The sequence below is a fragment of the Cupressus sempervirens genome, chromosome 3 (assembly GCF_028749045.1).
Source record: "Cupressus sempervirens isolate cs-2001-9-10 chromosome 3, ASM2874904v1, whole genome shotgun sequence".
NCBI lineage: Eukaryota > Viridiplantae > Streptophyta > Pinopsida > Cupressales > Cupressaceae > Cupressus > Cupressus sempervirens.
The window spans coordinates 302,731,606-302,750,275 of NC_143120.1; the positions used below are offsets into that span (position 1 = coordinate 302,731,606).

General features: G+C 34.4%; 1 protein-coding gene and 1 long non-coding RNA gene across 3 annotated transcripts in view; both read left to right on the forward strand.

Annotated features, from left to right (window-relative positions):
• The first annotated feature begins 3,165 nt into the window (after positions 1-3,165).
• LOC149566187 (uncharacterized) lies at positions 3,166-4,516 on the forward strand. Its single transcript, XR_016361531.1, has 2 exons — positions 3,166-3,289; positions 4,159-4,516. It is a non-coding gene; the product is annotated as an uncharacterized LOC149566187 (long non-coding RNA).
• Positions 4,517-8,762: 4,246 nt separating this feature from the next.
• PGR7 (proton gradient regulation 7) overlaps positions 8,763-18,670 on the forward strand; it is an 86,342-nt gene continuing 76,434 nt past the window's right edge. The window contains exons 1-2 of one of the 2 annotated variants that reach the window (XM_089819606.1): positions 8,763-10,028; positions 12,764-12,844. In XM_089819606.1, coding sequence (XP_089675732.1) covers positions 9,564-10,028; positions 12,764-12,844 — 546 coding nt within the window. In that variant the 5' untranslated portion in view covers positions 8,763-9,563. The remainder of the gene's footprint in view (positions 10,029-12,763; positions 12,845-18,670) is intronic. The other variant, XM_089819608.1, reaches the window with a different exon arrangement.

The window sequence follows — 18,670 nt, forward strand, 5'->3', positions numbered from 1 at the left end:
ATAGAGCTAAAATGTATAGACATAATCTATGACAGTCTATTCAAGATTACAGAGATGTAGTCAATTGCCTCACATTCCAAGCTCATAATGGCATAAGAGAGAGGTATGACTCCTTTCCACCTAAAATTAGACAAAGAGAACCAATGTCCCTTCATAATTTCATTTGGTCACAAACAAGAGCGATGGAGATGTGTAATATTATTGAAGTACAAAAGACTAGATGGGTTGGAATGCGATTCAGACTTCCTTTGATCATTTGTCCTACTCCTAGAACCAAACATGTTAGATGGAGACAAATTGAGAGACTGGAGACATGATATTGTCATAACTAGTATTTATCAACATGAAAGGCATATCTTGCATATAATTTCAGGGAAATGTGTCTGAGTGTCTACATGGAAGAGGAGAATAGGAACCTATTAGATCCACCATGATGAGGACATCATTTAACTTAGGGAGGGGAGAAAATGATGAGCATTAGTTAATACATCTTTTATTCCTATTTTTAGTAACCCATCTTGACTGAAGTTCTCCTTGCCCTCACCCAATCTCCGAGAATAATCTCCCCTTAAAATATAGGGGGAGCCTATAGAATTTTAGGGGAGGGGCCCCACCCCATAAAATTATAAGGTAATGGTAGGGCGGGAGAAAGTGACATTATAGAACTATCCCACTTGCTAGGTATCTATATAAAGCCTAAGGCAGCTTGATAGGTCAGACTTTTGATCATGAAGGTATGGATCTGGCCGAAGGTATGGTTTCGAACTGCTACTGGGTATGTGACTAGAGAAACTACTGGTAGTGCCCCTACTATCTATAGGCTTCAATATTAATATGTGTAAATAATAAGACTTATATGCATTTATTCTTAGATTATAGAGTCTTAAAGTTAATTTTGAATTTAATGAACTAATGTTGATATTCAAATGGTAATGCATATTTTGTTCTTATCGATTTGAATAGATTTTGTGAATTTGTGGCATCATTATGCATTTTACCATTTATGAAATACTCACAGATTTAAAGACAAATTATTTGGAAAGATGCTGAATTTTATGCACAAGAAGTTCCACCTAAGTGAAGTTTGAACGACAAAACTAGAAGAATACAATCAAATCAACTAAAGAATAATTGCGCATTTCATGTGTAATTGGCATGTATTTGATATAATTAGTCTACCTGTTTCTTCTACTTCATTGTTGTAAATAACATAACTCATAATTTTCTTTTCTTTTCTTTTGGTCAATCTTGAACTTTCAGATTGTTGTTTTGTTTTTCAAATAAGGAATAGTATATATATATTCCATTGTTGCTCTATTTTGGGTATGCACATATGTAACATTTGGTTTACTTCGTGATAGGGAGCTAGTTAAAGTATGATAGTTTAGGAAGTTAGTTGATAGTTTTGTTAGTATTCCATAGTCAGTAAGTTATTTTTAGACTCAACATTAAAGCTTGGATAATTGAAGGAATTACTTGGATCTTATTTGCATTTTGAATTCAATGAATATGGAAGTCATTATGCTCATATGAATCTAGATGTCAAGGTAGATTCTATCACTGTGATTTTTGGAAAGTTTGTTATTTTCAACTATAGAAATCATTTTAATTCTTGTTAATTCAAGACAAGTTAAAAGTAGGGATACTATTTGTTTGAACAATTTTCAGTAGATAAACACATAGTTAAGAGTTAGAAGAAGTTGTTTAGATTATATTATTTGTTGCATTTGTTAAAGTAGAAGTGTTATTCTTATTACCTAGTTAAGTTATACCATTTGTAGTAAAACGTTGTTTCAATAGATTAAATTAAATTCCTATTGTTATTCTCTATATTGCTAAATAGGAAGGGGACATGTTATAAATATGTTCTAGGATCTGAATTGGTAGTAAGTGAGAACTTAATAAGTTTTTTAAGATTAGAATAGATGATAAGAGTTCCAGATTGCTCCAGATAATCCCAAAATAACAAGTCAGTCACTATTTATAGTGCAAAAGCCCCCAATCATTGAGTCTCATCGGATGATTCTTATAGCAAACAACCTTGTACACACCTCTGTCAACATTTGAATTAAAAACTAAATGATGCAATGATATTGCACATCACATTGTATCCATGAATTACAACTACGGGGAAGTAGGAAAATATTTGGGAGTGTCATTGCTAAATCACCTAGGGCTGGTGGCTCAAATATTGCTTTTGAGACATCGACATGGTATTGGATGGTGAAGATAAAATGCCACAGTGCCATGACTTCCTTGAAAGGAGAGGGCTTTGTAGGGACCATTAGAGCCATCAAGATATGAAAAAAACCATCAAGCGATATGAAAATAAACCTCAAATGAAATGAAAAAACCCTCGAAACAAAGGAAACTGTAAAATGCACGGCTATTAAATGAAACACATACTTGTGTCGATGAAAAAATGGTAAGGGCAAGCAGACATCAACCGAATAAGGTAACAAGCAACAACTAGAGCAACTAGGCAAGGCAACAATCTCAAAAATTGCCAAAAAATGAAACACAAATAGATAAAATAATAAGGCAGACTTAAAATAAACTTACATTTTATTTTATTCTCCAATACTCAATTTTTATTATGAAATTGGAATTTGTTCAATGAAAGATTGAATTGCAGTAGTTGAAAGTAATGGAAATACCAAATCTAAATTCTAATTCTAATTTGGGGCATCCAATGGAGAGTAGAATTTTTTGAGAATTAGTTGTTAACATGATAAGAGTTGTGATATTGCTATCACAATTTAACTATGTGATTTTGAGTCAAACTCATTGATCCATGTTTCATGAGTAGTGATTCAACATAAATCCATCTCTCATGAGAATAAATGGAACACTTAACACTCATTGGATCTAGGTGATGCTTACAAGGATGAAGCATTGGGACTTCTTGAGAGGTCACCCATCCCAGTACTACTCTAGCCCGAGTGTGCTTAACTATGGAGTTTTCTCCATGGTTAAACCCAAAGCTTGCAACCTCATTTGCAAAACCTTCACAATTTGACTTGCTATGGAAATTATCTCCTCTTTATCAAATGATAAGAGATCTTATTAACACGATAGAGTTCTAAGTTCTAGAAGTACACAAAATCAACCATTATAATTAATTAGCCGATAGGCTACTTATCTGGAGATCGTTCGCCGGGAAGTCTCCTGTTCAGCCCAGCAAATGGTTCACTCAGATAAAGATTTAGGCCGACAAGATAAAAGGAGAGTGAAAGGGACTCACCTTCTTGCTATGCATCGTGGATGTTAGAGAGGCAGCCAAGAAGAGGTAAATCTGGACATCGAGTGGTTTCCATGGCTGAGTGTCTCGGGAAAATGGATAGTCACCATGAAATTTCCACTACCGGTTGTATCAGAGGAGTGGGTTGTTGAAATGTATATTCAGTGTTTGCAAGCTCTCTCAAGATTAAAATCCTCTAGTGTGAAATCTTCCAACTTTTACTCTATTCTCTGTTACTACTCCATTTCTTATTCTCTGTTACTAGTCCATTTCTTTGGTTTTTAAGATCTGGCATAAATTTCTTTGCTTTGTAGACTTTGTTCTTGAAATTGATCTTTGTTTCCTACTCACAATTCTGGGATACTTGGAACTAGGAATTATTGCCTCTTGAGTAGGGTTCGAGATTTAGCTTATCAGTGAAGAAAAATAATGGATTTTAGACAGTAGTTTTATTGGAGGCCAATGAAGTTGAATACTTTGTGTTAACTGGTTCTTTCTTGAATTTGTGCATAGTACCACTATTCACAGTCATTGAAGATCCTGAGGGAATGATTCTAATTTTGGTGGCCAAATTTAAAGTTTTTTAGATTCTGGTTGCTAAGTATGATTTGTTGTCACTTTCAACCGCATATAACAAGATGCGTACTGATTCGCTTTGTACATGCTAGCTATTTTAGTGATTATTTAGGCAGAAAATTGCATAGTAATATTGAACAAGTGGTACAAGTTGAATTCCCTTGCTACCAGTATTATTAAGGTGCACTATCTCTATTAAAACATCTATTTTGTTTATCTTTGTACTTCTCATGGTTGTTACAGTGAATGATGCACATGTATATTTGAACAGAATAAGAAATTAAATTTGATAGATACAATCCAAACATTTTTGATAATTCGTTGGATTGCTCAATTCCTAGGTTCGCGGCAGTATGGAGAACGCTTTGTAGAAAATAATAATTGCGCAAAAGATATAGAGGAATGGCATTCAATCTTGGAGCTGTTAACGTTTCAGTGCCACAAAAGGAGTCGGTATGCGATCAACCAGGCTAAAATTTGCTGTGGAATTACAGTGACAAGTTTAGTGTGGTGGATTGGGCGGCTGTATTTCTCTGGCTTGGCAGGATCATCTACTTGTTATAGTCTCTGATTGGATTTTCTAAAAGAATTCACTCAAAATATAGATATGTGCCACTAAAAATACCTATATTTTGTTGTTTTCTGGGCCACACCAATCCCAAATTCACTATTAATAGCGATCTGGCGTGAATTTCTTTCTTTGTAGCCTAACGTTTTTCTAAGCTTTTTCTGATTTTCATCCTTGGAGGAAATGAAAATTATGACATGTTAAAATTTCTCAGCAATGGTATTCAACTTCGGAGTTCGAACCAGTCTTGCCATTGTCTATTTTACATCTATTTTTTCATATATAAGAAAACTAGCATCTTTTGTTCTATATATATAATTTTAATTTTTTATTTTTAGTTGGCTAAAGCCAGACATTCATTGAGAAGTGAAGTGACAAAGATCAAATAATTGATTGCCATGTAAAGTTAAAACTGAAAATTGTAAATAACCACCTGATGCTTTCAAAAATTGTATCACTAAATAAGGATGTCTTGACATAATAGATAGATGTATTTGAATAAATGATGTAGGTAAAGATGTAAAATAGTTTGATATAACAAAAGATGCTAGTTTTGTTATTAGATACAGAATGTGTTAATCTAGTGGAAAAGCACTCTTCACAACCTATGTTAATCTATGTTTGAGTTGCTAGTAACATAAGTTATAGTTGAGGTGTACGAGTCATAGATTTTAACAATTGGATGTGTCCTTGTAGTTAGTTGTCTTTCATTTCATGTGTAGTTTGTAGTCAATTAATTTATCTTATTTATAGGAAAGTTATTTGTTCCCATAATTGTATACATAAGTGATCATTTGATCAATATGCTATTCAAATTTTCCGATATTCTCATCATCACGAAAGTAGTCAAATTGATAAGATGCAAGTAGTGAATTTATTAGAATGTTAATACAATCTTACCTCTAAATGGAGATGGTTTTTGTCAAAGGAGTTATAGTGATCATTTTGAAGATTCAAATTATAGAAGATTGACTCTCAACTTGTGATGGTAATATTTTAAATTTTGACTTTTGATTAAGTGTTACAAATATAAAAGGTAGAAAGAATCACTTAAAGACATTTTGAAGATTCTAATTGTACTACATGGAGGCAAGAGAAAAGGGAGACAAAAAATGATTTTTCTTTTTCTTTTTTATTAGCAAGAATGTTACAAATACAAGAGATAGAAGAATCAGATTTCTTTTTCTTTTTTAATTCAATGTGTTGGATCACACCACATGATCCATATAGAAAGTATGCAAGAGAGCAAGGAGAAGAAAAATAATCATATTGACGATTGGACCATGTAGTATGATAAGAAAAGTTGATGATAATCGATGTACTCTATTAAAAGGAAAATCATATGAATTTTGTAGTGTGATTAAAATTTTTGATGATAATTCATGTACCCTATTGAAAGAAAACCATATTAGAAGCTATAAGAGTAGTGTCTAAAATAAACTGTCATTAAAAATTAAATTAAACAAAAAATATTATTTCTAGAAAAAATAAGTGCAATAATTCATTTCATTAAATATAAATTGTGTTTCTCAAAAAATTATATCAAATAATTCATCAAAGCTCTCATTAAATATATTTTTAAAAATATACACGAATTTATGTCAAACCAATAATAATAAACATTTCAAGTGCAACCTTCATTGTTTTCCATTTCCATTATATTCATTTAATCATGTTCTTCCAAGTAATGATAATTGTACAAATTACATGTTTTTACACATAACTTCACAAGTAACCTTAATCCAACTTGATCATACCTTCACCCATGATAAGGGATTAATCATACTTCACCCAACTTGATCAATTTTTAAATTGTGACAAATTTGTATAAATAAGTTGTATATTTGAACCTAATTTTTAAAACTAGTTTTCAAATTTAGGCCAAAATTAACTTTCCACTAGTCACTTTCATAAGGTTGAAAAGCCCTTATTTTACTTTTCACAAGGTTGTAAAATCCTTATTTTACTTTTAATCATTTGATACATTTATTTGGAATTTAAGACAACAATCCACATAAACATAGTGCATTATTAACTTTCGCAATGTCTAACTACCAATTTAGATCTAAGATCTCAAAATAAGGAGAAGATCTTCATTTACCAATCTTTTAAAGGTATTTTCTAACTCTAGCTATTCTAAGGGGGAAAAAATCATAACCTTTAGCATCACATTACTAAACTATCTTTATTCAAATAAAATCATCTATTTTGTCAAGACAATTGACTTTAATATTGATAAAAACATTCAAGCCTTGAAGACTTATCATTACCTTTTTAACTTTTTATGTCAATCGATCTAATTTATTTATCACTTCACAATCAAATGAATGGTAATTAGGTTACACAATTACGATACAGTTTTCCAAAATTGTAGAGTTACATCATATTGTTTTCACAATATTGTTTTGGAGTTATAATGTAAATCTACTAATACATTTGGGACCATTTTCTAATGGTATTTCATTATGATGAATCTATGTTTCAAAGTATTCATCATAGGGAAGTTCATAGTATTAATCTTCTAATGTGTTTTTGTTCTAGTCTTTTCTTCTACTGTCATCTCTTTGAGTGATGTGTTTCAACACATATCACTGCATTGACTTAACAAGACCCTATCCTTTAATATGATCCATATATAAATTAAATTAGAAATATAAAAAATTGTTCAATGCCTAATGTTGATGTTGACTGGATGAGTTATTAAGCGTTGTCAGGAGCTTAGTCACAAACCCCCACATTAAAGCATGAACAAAGCTATGTAGCATGTGGTACATGTGTTTCAACTAAGGCACAATTTTTAAGCTCTATCATTGGTTGTCTTAACTTGATTTCTTATCCAACCATTATAGTGGGCATATCTCAGTGTAGAACAAATAAGACTGAAGTTCAAGGTCGCGCATGTTCATGATTTCTTGAATGACAACTAGGAAAACATTGATAGAAATTGTAATGTTTTCATAGATATTAACATATGGTCACTCATCTCTTTATTTATCCTATGATTTCATCTTACATCTTTTTAGTTAAAATGAATCTATATTATGTATCTTTATATATGTTGCTATAACTATATGTGAAATGTAGAACATAGATTTCCATGCTTTTCCTATAGACGAAGCCATTAACATTGAAGTATTATTTTGTGTACATTTATTTATTTGCTTAAGTTCTAAATACAATTATTTGTTTATAGAGTATTTATTAGCCCAAAGAGGTGGACAATAAAGTGTGCAAATATTAATAGTTGTTGTGAATACAAATTTCCACGAACCAACAAAATGCTGAAAACATATTGTCTAATTCATTTACTCAATTTAAGCCAGTCTGTCTACACAATAAGAAGACAAGAAAACTATATTTAAGTCAATCTTTCTACACAATAAGAGGACAACTAGACTATTTAAGGAGATTTCCTTTCAACTATTTCTTTACAAAAAGGCGAACAAATTCTTCCAATTACCTGTATGCATCCAATATATGATAGAAGTTCTATATTTGGAAACATGATTTTAAGGAGTCAAAGAGTAGAATGAGTCAACAAAATTTAGTTTACATAGAGAAAGTTTACACTTGAACAACTTGTGTGTAATTAACTAGTAATGTTACTCCAATAAGCTCACACTTTGTTGAAGACAGTAAGTAACTTTGTAGCTCTAGTAAATAATTATGTAATAGTTATAAACACGACTAATCAGGTTGTTGAAATAATTGTATAAATCATTTCTATGGATAAACATAAGGGATATGAAATGACATGGAGAATAGATACATAAATTAGACATAATTTCCTACATACCCACCTGGTTGTAATCTTACTTTGTTTCCTCTTTTAAGCACCTATCTTGGATTATCGCCTTACCCAATACACAAGGTGTGAAAAAAACCACAACATGCAATAGAAAATACAGTGACTTAGTTTCATGCACTCTGAGTTGTTTTAGGGAAAATCCAATGTGTGGGTTTAGTGGAATCACATATTCGTGTGTTTGTCGGAGGCTCAATGCGCAGACATTGAGGTTGCATAGATTGAATTTTGTGAAGTAGCCAGTGGAGGAAGTCATATTCTTTTTGAACATAGATTGAATTTTGTGAAGTAGCCACTGGAAGAAGTCATATTCTCTTTGAACAAGGATGGTGCACATTGTTTAGCTTATTCTCTTAAGGTCTAGTGTCGTCATTAACATGGTTACAATTTTTATAAAACTAATTATTATAATAAATTAAAAGTAATGATCTTAATAATCGACTAACCCTTGAACCTGTCGGGTACAAGTGCTAGTGGTATAGTTCCGTGGAGGATTCTCGGTTTATAGGAATGTGCTCCTTAGTAGGCGTGCGTATGGAGCACACCACAAGTATTTGAATATTTGAAGAATACTCACCGTACAATAACATAACTCAACAAAAAAACAATGGGGTGCTCATCATGACAGAACATGAGTGAAACTCACAACATAACGGTAAACGTTTCATACTCCAAATCTCATCGATTGTCGTAAATTAAAAAACCTGATAAATGTTTCGGTGGCAAGGGAGTCCATTGATAGCCTCAGGAATTCCAAATCACAACGAGGCTCAGCTTGGAAGTATATAAGTGCAAATCACCTAAACAACTCGTCAATTTTTCGTGAGCAAGCTCCATTTGTTCTTTGCGACGCTGAATGTTCTGTAAGATGAATCTGCTCTAATTTCTTTGGTAGTTTATCCTTGGATTTTATTTAGTCACTCTCTTATTTATCCACGAAACAAGAATCCGTACCGTCTTTGTCCAAGCAGACAATTGATAGCTGGGTAAGCTTTGAACCTTAAGTCAAGAATACCAATTTGCTCAGATTGCTCAATCCATTAATTAAAATTGCCGGAAAAAAGATTTCAAACTGCTATCTGTTTTGCACGCTGTACAAATCTACTGAAAAATATCACCCAATTACTCAAAACTCAAAAATGCCTTAATGTGCTATGCAAGAATTCAGCATACATCTTTTCAAACTGTCGCAATCAGTCTCGCAGACTCTGAAATCTATTGAAGGAGAATACCCACTTGCTAATTCTTAGAAAAGGACTTAGTTTTCAGTAGTACAATCTGCGACTACCTATTGAATTAGGAGCAATTATTTTTAACATAACCAAATATATTTGAAAAGAGCACCCGATTGCCTAGGCTTCGAAAACGTCTCAATGTCTTACACAATTACATACAAGTCCATCCTCATTCCTCACCCTACTGTTGGTTCCCGAAGGGTTAAAAATGCACTTGCTACGGCCAAAGCCTCTTTTCTTTATCAATTTCCTGAACTTATGTCTAAAAATGGAAGTTGGTCTAAATTTAGTACCAAGTTAAGTCCAGTAAAAGGAAGTTTGAGGGCAGTCAGGTGCAGTGCTTCAGTTGGTATTGTGGAGAATAATACATCAGATGCATCAATAGCAGTGCAGACCAGGCCTTCCCCGGCAGAAACCTGTAGAACCTTAATGGAGTTGTGCTTAGAAGGCACACTTTGTACACTGGCTGAAGATGGGTGGCCTTTCGGTACAGGTGTTGAGTTTGCAGTGGATGTTCAGGGAATGCCAGTGATCTATTTGGACCCTTTGTCAGTGCAGGCTCGACATGTAATGCTTCACAAATGCTGTAGCCTACATGTTCAGGTATTTGTGTTTGGTGGTCTTCTTCGCTCTTCCCTTCACTTTTCCAGTCTTTTGTTTAAGATGGTCACTAAATTTTAAAAAAATGTGAATATTGTTTCGCTTCTCTTTGACAGAATATTTTCTCTGGCAGAAAGAAAAAAATTGAAAGGAATTATTTTCATGTCTGGAGACAACAGAAATATGTCAAGACAGAGGCTACAATCAAAAACTAAATAAAAGGAACAAAAATTAGTAGTCTAGCTAAAAGGAAGGGTTAACCTAAGTTGGGTTAGCTTTAAATATGTCAAGACAATTATTTTATCGATAATAAGCACAAATAATAACGAGAAAGGACAACCTGTGCAAAAAAATATAGGGATGACGAAGGCCATGCCTGGAGGCTAAGGCTGTCTGTAGTGCCATGTATTAGAACAAAAGATAATTTTTGGGAATATTAACTGATAATGAAAGGTCATAAGGGCCTTGCCTATTTATTGATATAAGATAGGGAAAGCCATTAGTATTAAGAAGATTTGGGCAGAAAGGAAGAAATAAATGTCATTAAACTTAAATCTATCACGATCAATGTGGGTGAATGGGACTTTAAGCAAGTCAGGATTCTTGGAATTTCAACAATCAAAATAAAATATCAAAAAAAGAAGTCGAGGAAGCAAACAAACCTAAATGATAAATCCAAATCGGTAGAGCTTAGATAATTTGGTAATTGTATAAACCCATATAGTACTGAAAACCCAAAAGGGAGATGCTCATATAATTAAGGGAAGTGGTTTGCTGGAGATGAAGGCTCAAGTCTGTGTTCGTCGTAATTTGCAAGTAAGATGAGACAATAATATTTGAATCTATTTAGTTTATCTGTAAGTTTAGAAAAACACCATTTACAACAAAGCAATCCAGCAATAGTGTATCTCCTTTTGGTACTGATCCTGTTAGCCTTTTCAGCAAACAGGACACAATATTGCAAGATCTAAGACTATCTGTTTCCTGGATTATGTTGTTAAATACTTATTCTGCCACAGCCTGGCCAGCGTGCCTTTAGGGCATATGAGAGGCCCTGTTGGAGGAAGGGAATGCCAAATTTTACCTTATGTATTAGTATTACTCAAATTTTTAATTTTTTAGGTTTCAACCCTTGACCAACATCATGATAAATTAAACCTCACTAATCTATGTAAACATGAGATATCAATATTAGTATTTGTTAAAAGATACTCTACTGCTAATGAACATTAGATTATGATATAATCCCCCTAAGACCAAAGTTTAAATTCACATATTGTAACTTTGACATAGAAAGATAATTGACGCTCATTCTTGTGACACAATTCATCCCGATATCAATGCATGCTGAAAATTTTCCCGGAACACTCTTCAGCAAAATATTTATCTTCTCCTTCAGTCATTCCTTTTTTGTATTTCTATCCTGGTTGAAAATGCATTTTCCAGTCTTCAATTTCCTTTTCCATCACAAAAGTTGATTCAAGTCTTAACGGCATTTCCTATCATTCTTCACTAGATCTGAATCCCATGAATCACATTTCTCGTGTTGTTCCAGTCTGGATTGGTCCATCATCCATCATCCATCGCATGGGTTTGTCTCCATCGCATGGGTTTGTCTTCCCTGCCAAATCCTTCTGCATCCTTACTACTATGTCTCCTATTTCTTTGAACTCTCTGGCCAAAATTCGCCTGGGATCTCCCTTAATTATTTTTCTCTCTAATGTACTCTAGAAACTCAATCAAATGGATATTGCCAGTCTGCCTCCTTCATGGTTACTGGTAAGTATAGTTCTTCTAGATCATTGGTTTTAAAAAACCAAAAGTAACAATGACAAGACTATCACCTATCCACTTAAAGAAAAAGCCTTCTGTGATGCTGACATCCCTTTACGAAGCATATAGCATTTACTTTTTCACTCCAGCCCAGCTGGTGCCATGATCAAATACCTTATAGATATTGATTCTTGTATCTCCTTACTTTGATTAAATTGCATTCAGTCATTAGCTTAATCTTATTTCTAGCCATATTTGTTTTACCCTCTGTTTTCCGATTCTTACATTTGTGGTTTTGGTGATTTAATTACTTCATTACAATCGCATTTCTATAAACACCCTGAGACTTATTCCAAGATTAAATCATAGAGTAATGGCTTGTTGGATATATAACCTAAGCTTTCTTTGTAGGCCATAAAGAGTTGCCTTGATAATGTCTGAATGCTTTTCCATAGTCTGCTGTTCCCTGATTTCTTTTAAGAGTCGCTATCAAAATTCATTAAAATACCGTACTTGCTTCTTGAAAGGGAACTGGACTATTGTATGTTGCGTGCAGATAAATGATTGTGTTTTCTAGACATATATGCTGTTCATTAGTTCATCATCTTGGATCCTTCTGGAAAAAAAATTGACATAGAGTGATGAAATAGGTTCCACCCATCACATTTTGAAGCCAAACAGGTAAAGAACTGCAGAATGCAAAGAAATAAAAGATTACAGGGAGACTTTGAGGCATAGTCGTGTCTATTGATTTATATTGGTCTTTTATTGACTATGGGGTGCTTGTTAAAACTTGATGCAATTTCTCAAAGTCTTTGAAATATTTTTCATAATTTCTTTCTTTGTTAATTTTTTATGTGTTAAAGCTAAAGTTTTAATTATAGTAACATTCTAGACAATGTATCTTACCATACTGCATTGTGTTTTTCAATTAATTCTTAATAACTGTGCTGAAAGGGCACCAGTTGGAGCAGCCTAAGTGTCAAAAGGCGCAATGCACGCTAATAGGCTCGCTTTCTAGGCAAGAAGACAAAATACTCAGACAGGTCAGTTGATTTTTGTTTATATCTTGGATTCTTTGAAACTAGTTTTACTAATTGAGTGGGTTTTGCTTAATGGATTATATTGTCGCTATCATTTGAAGTAGACCTCTGTGGTAGACAGGATTTTTTTATAAGATATCGTAGGTTCTTTGTGAATTTTGTATTGATGTATTGTAAGAGATCCACCACTCGTAGTTTTAGGGGCAACAGGATGATAACTTAGTGAAGATTTATGATCATGCTAAAGACCTAAGGTAATATGCTAGTCCCTTTATGGCTGATTCCAAGTGCATTGCTAGGAAAGGGTGAGAAGGTCCTGACAAACTTCCCATTGGAGGCTTCTTAAGGCGAACTGTGCTTGCACTTGCTGGGGCCTTGACATGGACGACATTGATGATGATGATTGAGATTTTGCATTCATGAGACAAACAGTTTATGGGACCCACAGGGACAGAAAACTATAGAAGTGAGATGCTGTTGAAAAAGACCATATATCACTAAGACCCTAGCTTGTATCTCTGTTATTTCTCTGCTTTTAAAGTTTCATTCTTCTGCGACGAATCTTGGTCAAAAGTTCCTTACTTTTTCAATGTTTCCCTCTTCAAATATGATCAGGAATGACCACCCTTGCAAGCTCTCCTGGCATTTGTCTTGATCGTCTTCATATGCAGAGCATTCCCGATCAGTGCCATTCTGTTGTGACCCTACCCAAGGTGCAAAAAGACATGTCTACATATGAAGCTTCTATCCACCCTTGTCTTATTTGATTCAGTGTGAATCTGTCCTTAGTCGGGCTATGAGCATGTTCACTCTCCATTTGTTTTTCATCCGTATGTATATTCCGCTGTCCTATTTTAGGCGGGATTGAACTCAGTCATATTGTATTGCTTTTTTCTCTTGGAGTGCTTTGTTGACATGTTTATTTTTAAACTTTTCCCTCACACACTTTTAGATCTTTTGCTTGGTGGTTGGACATTCTAGTAGGTTGATATCCACTTATCCATAATTAGTTTACTTTTATTGATGTCCTCTTTCGTTTGTCCAACTCTTCTATTGCTGCCTTGGTTGCCTGTCCTCCTCCATGTTCATCATTTTCCTTATATTGCTAGAATTGTTTCATATAGAGGACAGATGCTTTAATGTTAAAGTTGCTTGTGATCAAACATCTCCGAGTTCTCTCCATTTGCCTCCATCACTTTAGATTTGACTTACTGTTGGCCCAAACTTTACAACCATAGAGCATCATTGACACTACAAGCAACCCAAACAAGGGCCTGAAGGTTTTGCAATCTTCCAGTCTCACATATATCTTGCACCTGTTTTATAGCAAGTACGGTGCTCGCCAACTATGTTGTCACTTGAGTTCTTTTTTGTATGTTAGTAAAATCAGTACTAGGTCTTTATATTCTGTGACTGTCTCGAGTGAGTTTTTCTTAAATATGAAGCTTATATGTTTCTTATCATATTTGTTGTGAGAACTTGAAGACCAAAATATTTGTTGTAGTAGTGGTGACTTGCATTTTGACTTATACAAAAGAGCTCTAAGGCTTTCAAATGATCCCTTAAGCTTTGAGTTGTTACAGTCAATATAAGACCATCCAAATATAGGAGTTTTATAGCATAACTAAGTACTTGGATGTCTATCTATCCATTCTTTCAGCTTGTCAATAAACATGCCAGATAAGGTGGGTGATAGATGGCAACTTTGTTTAACCTCTATGTCATTTGATTTTAGTCTTAACCTGGTGATAGAGTTGATAGCCTGCCACTATGTACTCTTTTGACATTCCAATTTTTTTCATCCTACTGTATAGCTTGTTTTTAGGTACAGCGTTGATGCATTCTTGAAGTCAATGAATCAACAATTTTGTTTTTCACCTGCCGTCCCATATCTTTTTAATGAAATGTCTGAGAGTTATGTAATAATCTACATTCAAATGCTTTGGTCTGAAGCATTCTTGTGCTTTTGCACTTTTTCCTTGTTTTTTAGTTCAGTAGATAATCTTGTCTCCCACCATAAGTTGATTGCAATAGTGTTGTAATTTGATGGATTGTTGATCTCTCTACTTTTGGAAAGGGGTATGACTAGGCTGGTGGTCCATTCCTTATGATAATTGGCAATGTTATTGAAAATGTCTCTAATGTGAGGCGACCTAATGCCTTCAGCCTATAAATCAGCTATATCTTGGGCTTCTGCACTTGCCGGTCCCATTTTTAGTTTCTTTTTTCTTTTGACAGTCATACAAATGTTTTGCATATTCCAGCCACTTTGTGCGAAACTGATATTTTTGTATGAGTTTTTGCACCTGCTGTGTTCATGATTTTCAGTCAAAATTATTATGTCTTTTTTCCGGTTATGGGCCTTAAACTAGGATCCCTACTCCAATGTAACCAAATGTCTACGATTCCAATTACCATTTTTAATTGCTCCTGCCCCACCTCCCAATTCGTCCCATGACAACCTACTTTCAATAAAACAACTTTTTCATTTTTCAGCCATGTCCATTTGCTGTATGTTCCTGCATCACCCAAAAATATTGTCTAGTTTTTCAATAAGAACTATCTTTGGGTAGGGTTACTATTTTTGACAAGTTTACTATTTTTACTAAATTGTTCACTTGAGCATGGATTGTTTCAATTGCTTACCTGGAGGTTCATTTTGGATATATAAGCTAGCCAGTAAAGTTTTGTGCTGAGATAAAGTTTGGTTTTGAAGATATTGAATTTTTTGTTTTGACGGGGTGGTAAAGAAACTTTGAATTCAGTTTTGAAGGCCTTCAAGGATTCAAAAGGGGGGCCAAACTTTGTTTAGATGGCGCTTCCCACTTTGTGATCATAGGTTGTAGAGCACTTCGAGAGGTTTCCAAAAAGTGGTTATAATCAAGTACATAGTTCACAGGGTATGGCCTCTAGAAGTTCACTTCTTTAGGAGAGAAAGAATTTTTTTTTCAAATACTCCAATGTGCGCCAAAACCCATTTGGGGCGTATTCTCGACATATTCCAATATAGGGGACAGTAATATAAAGTTGGTCAGCCTCAAACAAGATGGGTTACATATTTCCAAAACCTTCTAGGGCAGTTAAAACTTCCCAATACAAAGAAGACAAATAGGGGTTACGTGGACATTTTTGGTGGTGCATATGGTGGCCCTGGCTTGTAGATTATTGTAATGAAAATGCCCCTATGGTTGTAGTATATTATACAAAGTAACGAGAATCGGAATCGGATCGAAATCGCCAAGGCCGAATCATGAATCGGCAAATTTTAAAAAACCCTTTAAATTTAGAGATTGTAACAATTTAAAACTTATTTCATGCACCCTTTATTGAATATAACTTAAACACACTATAACATCATCAAATAGAAGTTAACATACATAAACATAGAACATAAATGGTAAATCCATCACATACGTAACAATGTTACACGTAAAATGTAAATTGTAGGCTGTAGCTGAAGTAAATAGAAATCATATGATCATAATGATTCAAAGTTGAAACACGCAAAAATCCTTGCTCTGAATGGTTCCATAAATGGCACTTTTGAAATATTATATACACAATAAATTACTCGACATTCTTATTACTTTGCTGATGCAGCAGGTTTGACTTTTATTGCTGCATAGGCATATACACACAACAGCTCGAGTCTTTTTATTGTTGCTGATCAAACTTGGGAGATTTTATTGTTTTTGCTGATTACTTCTTAACTTTTATTGCCACATCCTTAGATTTATTAGGTATTAACAGATATAGATAGATCAAGTGGTATTAAAGAAAAAGTTTCTGAATGTATAGACAGATCTTTGAACGTGACAGTATGCACTAGGATTGTGGTTTTGGGTCTAAGAGATAAGTGCTGAAAATACCTCCACAAAGGAACTGTGGTGGAGGAGTTGTGGGAGTGATAGAAGAGGTTTTTAGAGCCCTTCAGAGACAGGTTCAACTACTTCAAGACGATCTGGATTAAGGAGCCAATATTAGGGCAAGAAATAAAAGTGAGGATGAATATGGAGAATGATAGTTTGAAGAAGAACATCAAACAGTCTGAGATCCTGATGAGGCTAGTTTTTAAGGGCCATTTCAAAGATTGGAAAGAGACCAAAGATTGACGTTTCCACATTTTTTGCAAAATCTTAATCAAGATAGATAAGATAAGATAAATTTATTAATGTCCAACTAAAAAACAAGCGTCTAAGGGGCTGAAAGTTTTCAAACAAGGGAAACCACCCACAATAGGGACACCAAATGGTGCCCATGAAAGAACAAATTAACAAAGCAATAAAGAAGCAAAGGAAGACACCGAGGAAACTAAGAGGGCCAGATTCGCCAAGGCCAAGCTGAAAGGTCATGCTAAAATTTGGTGGAAAGGTACTACTAGAGAGAAATTGAAAGGGGAAGGAGAAGAGAACAAGATGTGATCCAACGGTGGATAAATTGAAGAGACAATTCATTCTTGTTGACTATGAGCTTGTTTTACTGAAGAAATGCAAGCATTGAAGCAAGCAGGAAAATTCATTGAGGATCAAATAGAAGAGTTCTATTGAGACCTTATCAAATAGTTTCATTCTAAAGTTAGCAAAGAGAAGGTTGCTCATTACATAAATGGGTTGAGGTTGAGTATTCAGGAGTAATTGGAATAATAAGAATGTCTACCATTAAAGATGCATATCAATTTTCTTTGAAGGTAGAGGAAATGATGGCCAAGAAGTTTGAGAGCAAGCAAAATGGAAGAGGTCGTGGTGGAAATCTGAGTGGACGGTCTTATGGAGACCGAAATGAAGATCATAAAAAGAATGTTGACTCTAGTAGTAGTTAGAATCAGAGGGGAAATAATTCTTATTGTCCTCGCAATCAAAATAATGGTGATCAAAGAGGAAGAGAAAGAGGCCAAGGACTGGGAAGGGACGTTTCTATGGAACATGTTTCCAATGTGAGAAGGACATCGAGCTTATTAGTGTCCTAACATCAAGGGAGGATAAGTAGGAGACCAAAGGGCCATGCAGGAGTTGCACATGTAGAAGGATCACAAGGCTTTGGTCAATGAACAATGTTTGGCAAAGTTCAAAATTGGAAACTATCATGATGAGGTATTGTGTGATATTATGCCCCTTGCACGTTTCTCATCTACTATTAGGGAGACTGTGACAATTTGATCATTGTGTGGTACATGATGGGTATGCAAATACCTAATCTCTGACAAAGGACAAAGTTCGACACAAGCTGAACCCATTGAAGGAAGCAAAGGAGAAGGTATTTAGTAATGCAAGAATATGTTTAGTTGATGGAAGGAAGTTTCCAGAAGGCATGAAGCATGACTGTATGTGTTTTGCTTTAATTCTAGGAGTTGATAGAGAGGTCGTAGATGTACTTGTAAAAGTTTTAGATTTGTTGGATGAGTTTTATGATTTTGTATTTGATAACATACTTGATAGATTGACACCAATAAGAAAGATTAGTCATCAAATGGACTTGATTCCTGAGGCCAGTTTGCCGAAGAAGGCAATCAATGGAATGTCTCTGGTAAAGAGTGAAGTGTTGAATTGACAAGTGCAAGAGTTATTGCAAAAGGGGTTGATTCAAGAGAGTTTGAGTCCATGTGCTGTACCAATAGTACTAGCACTAAAGAAAAATGAAGGATGGAGGATGCATTTATATTTTCGGGCAATTAATAAGATCCCCGTCAAGTATAGGTTTCCCTTGCCTAGGATGGATGACATTATGAATTGTTTGAGTGGAGTTGAGCACTTCATAAAGATAGATTTGAAGAGTGGACATCACCAAATCTGGATTAGAGAAGGAGAGGAATAGAAGACAACCTTCAAGACA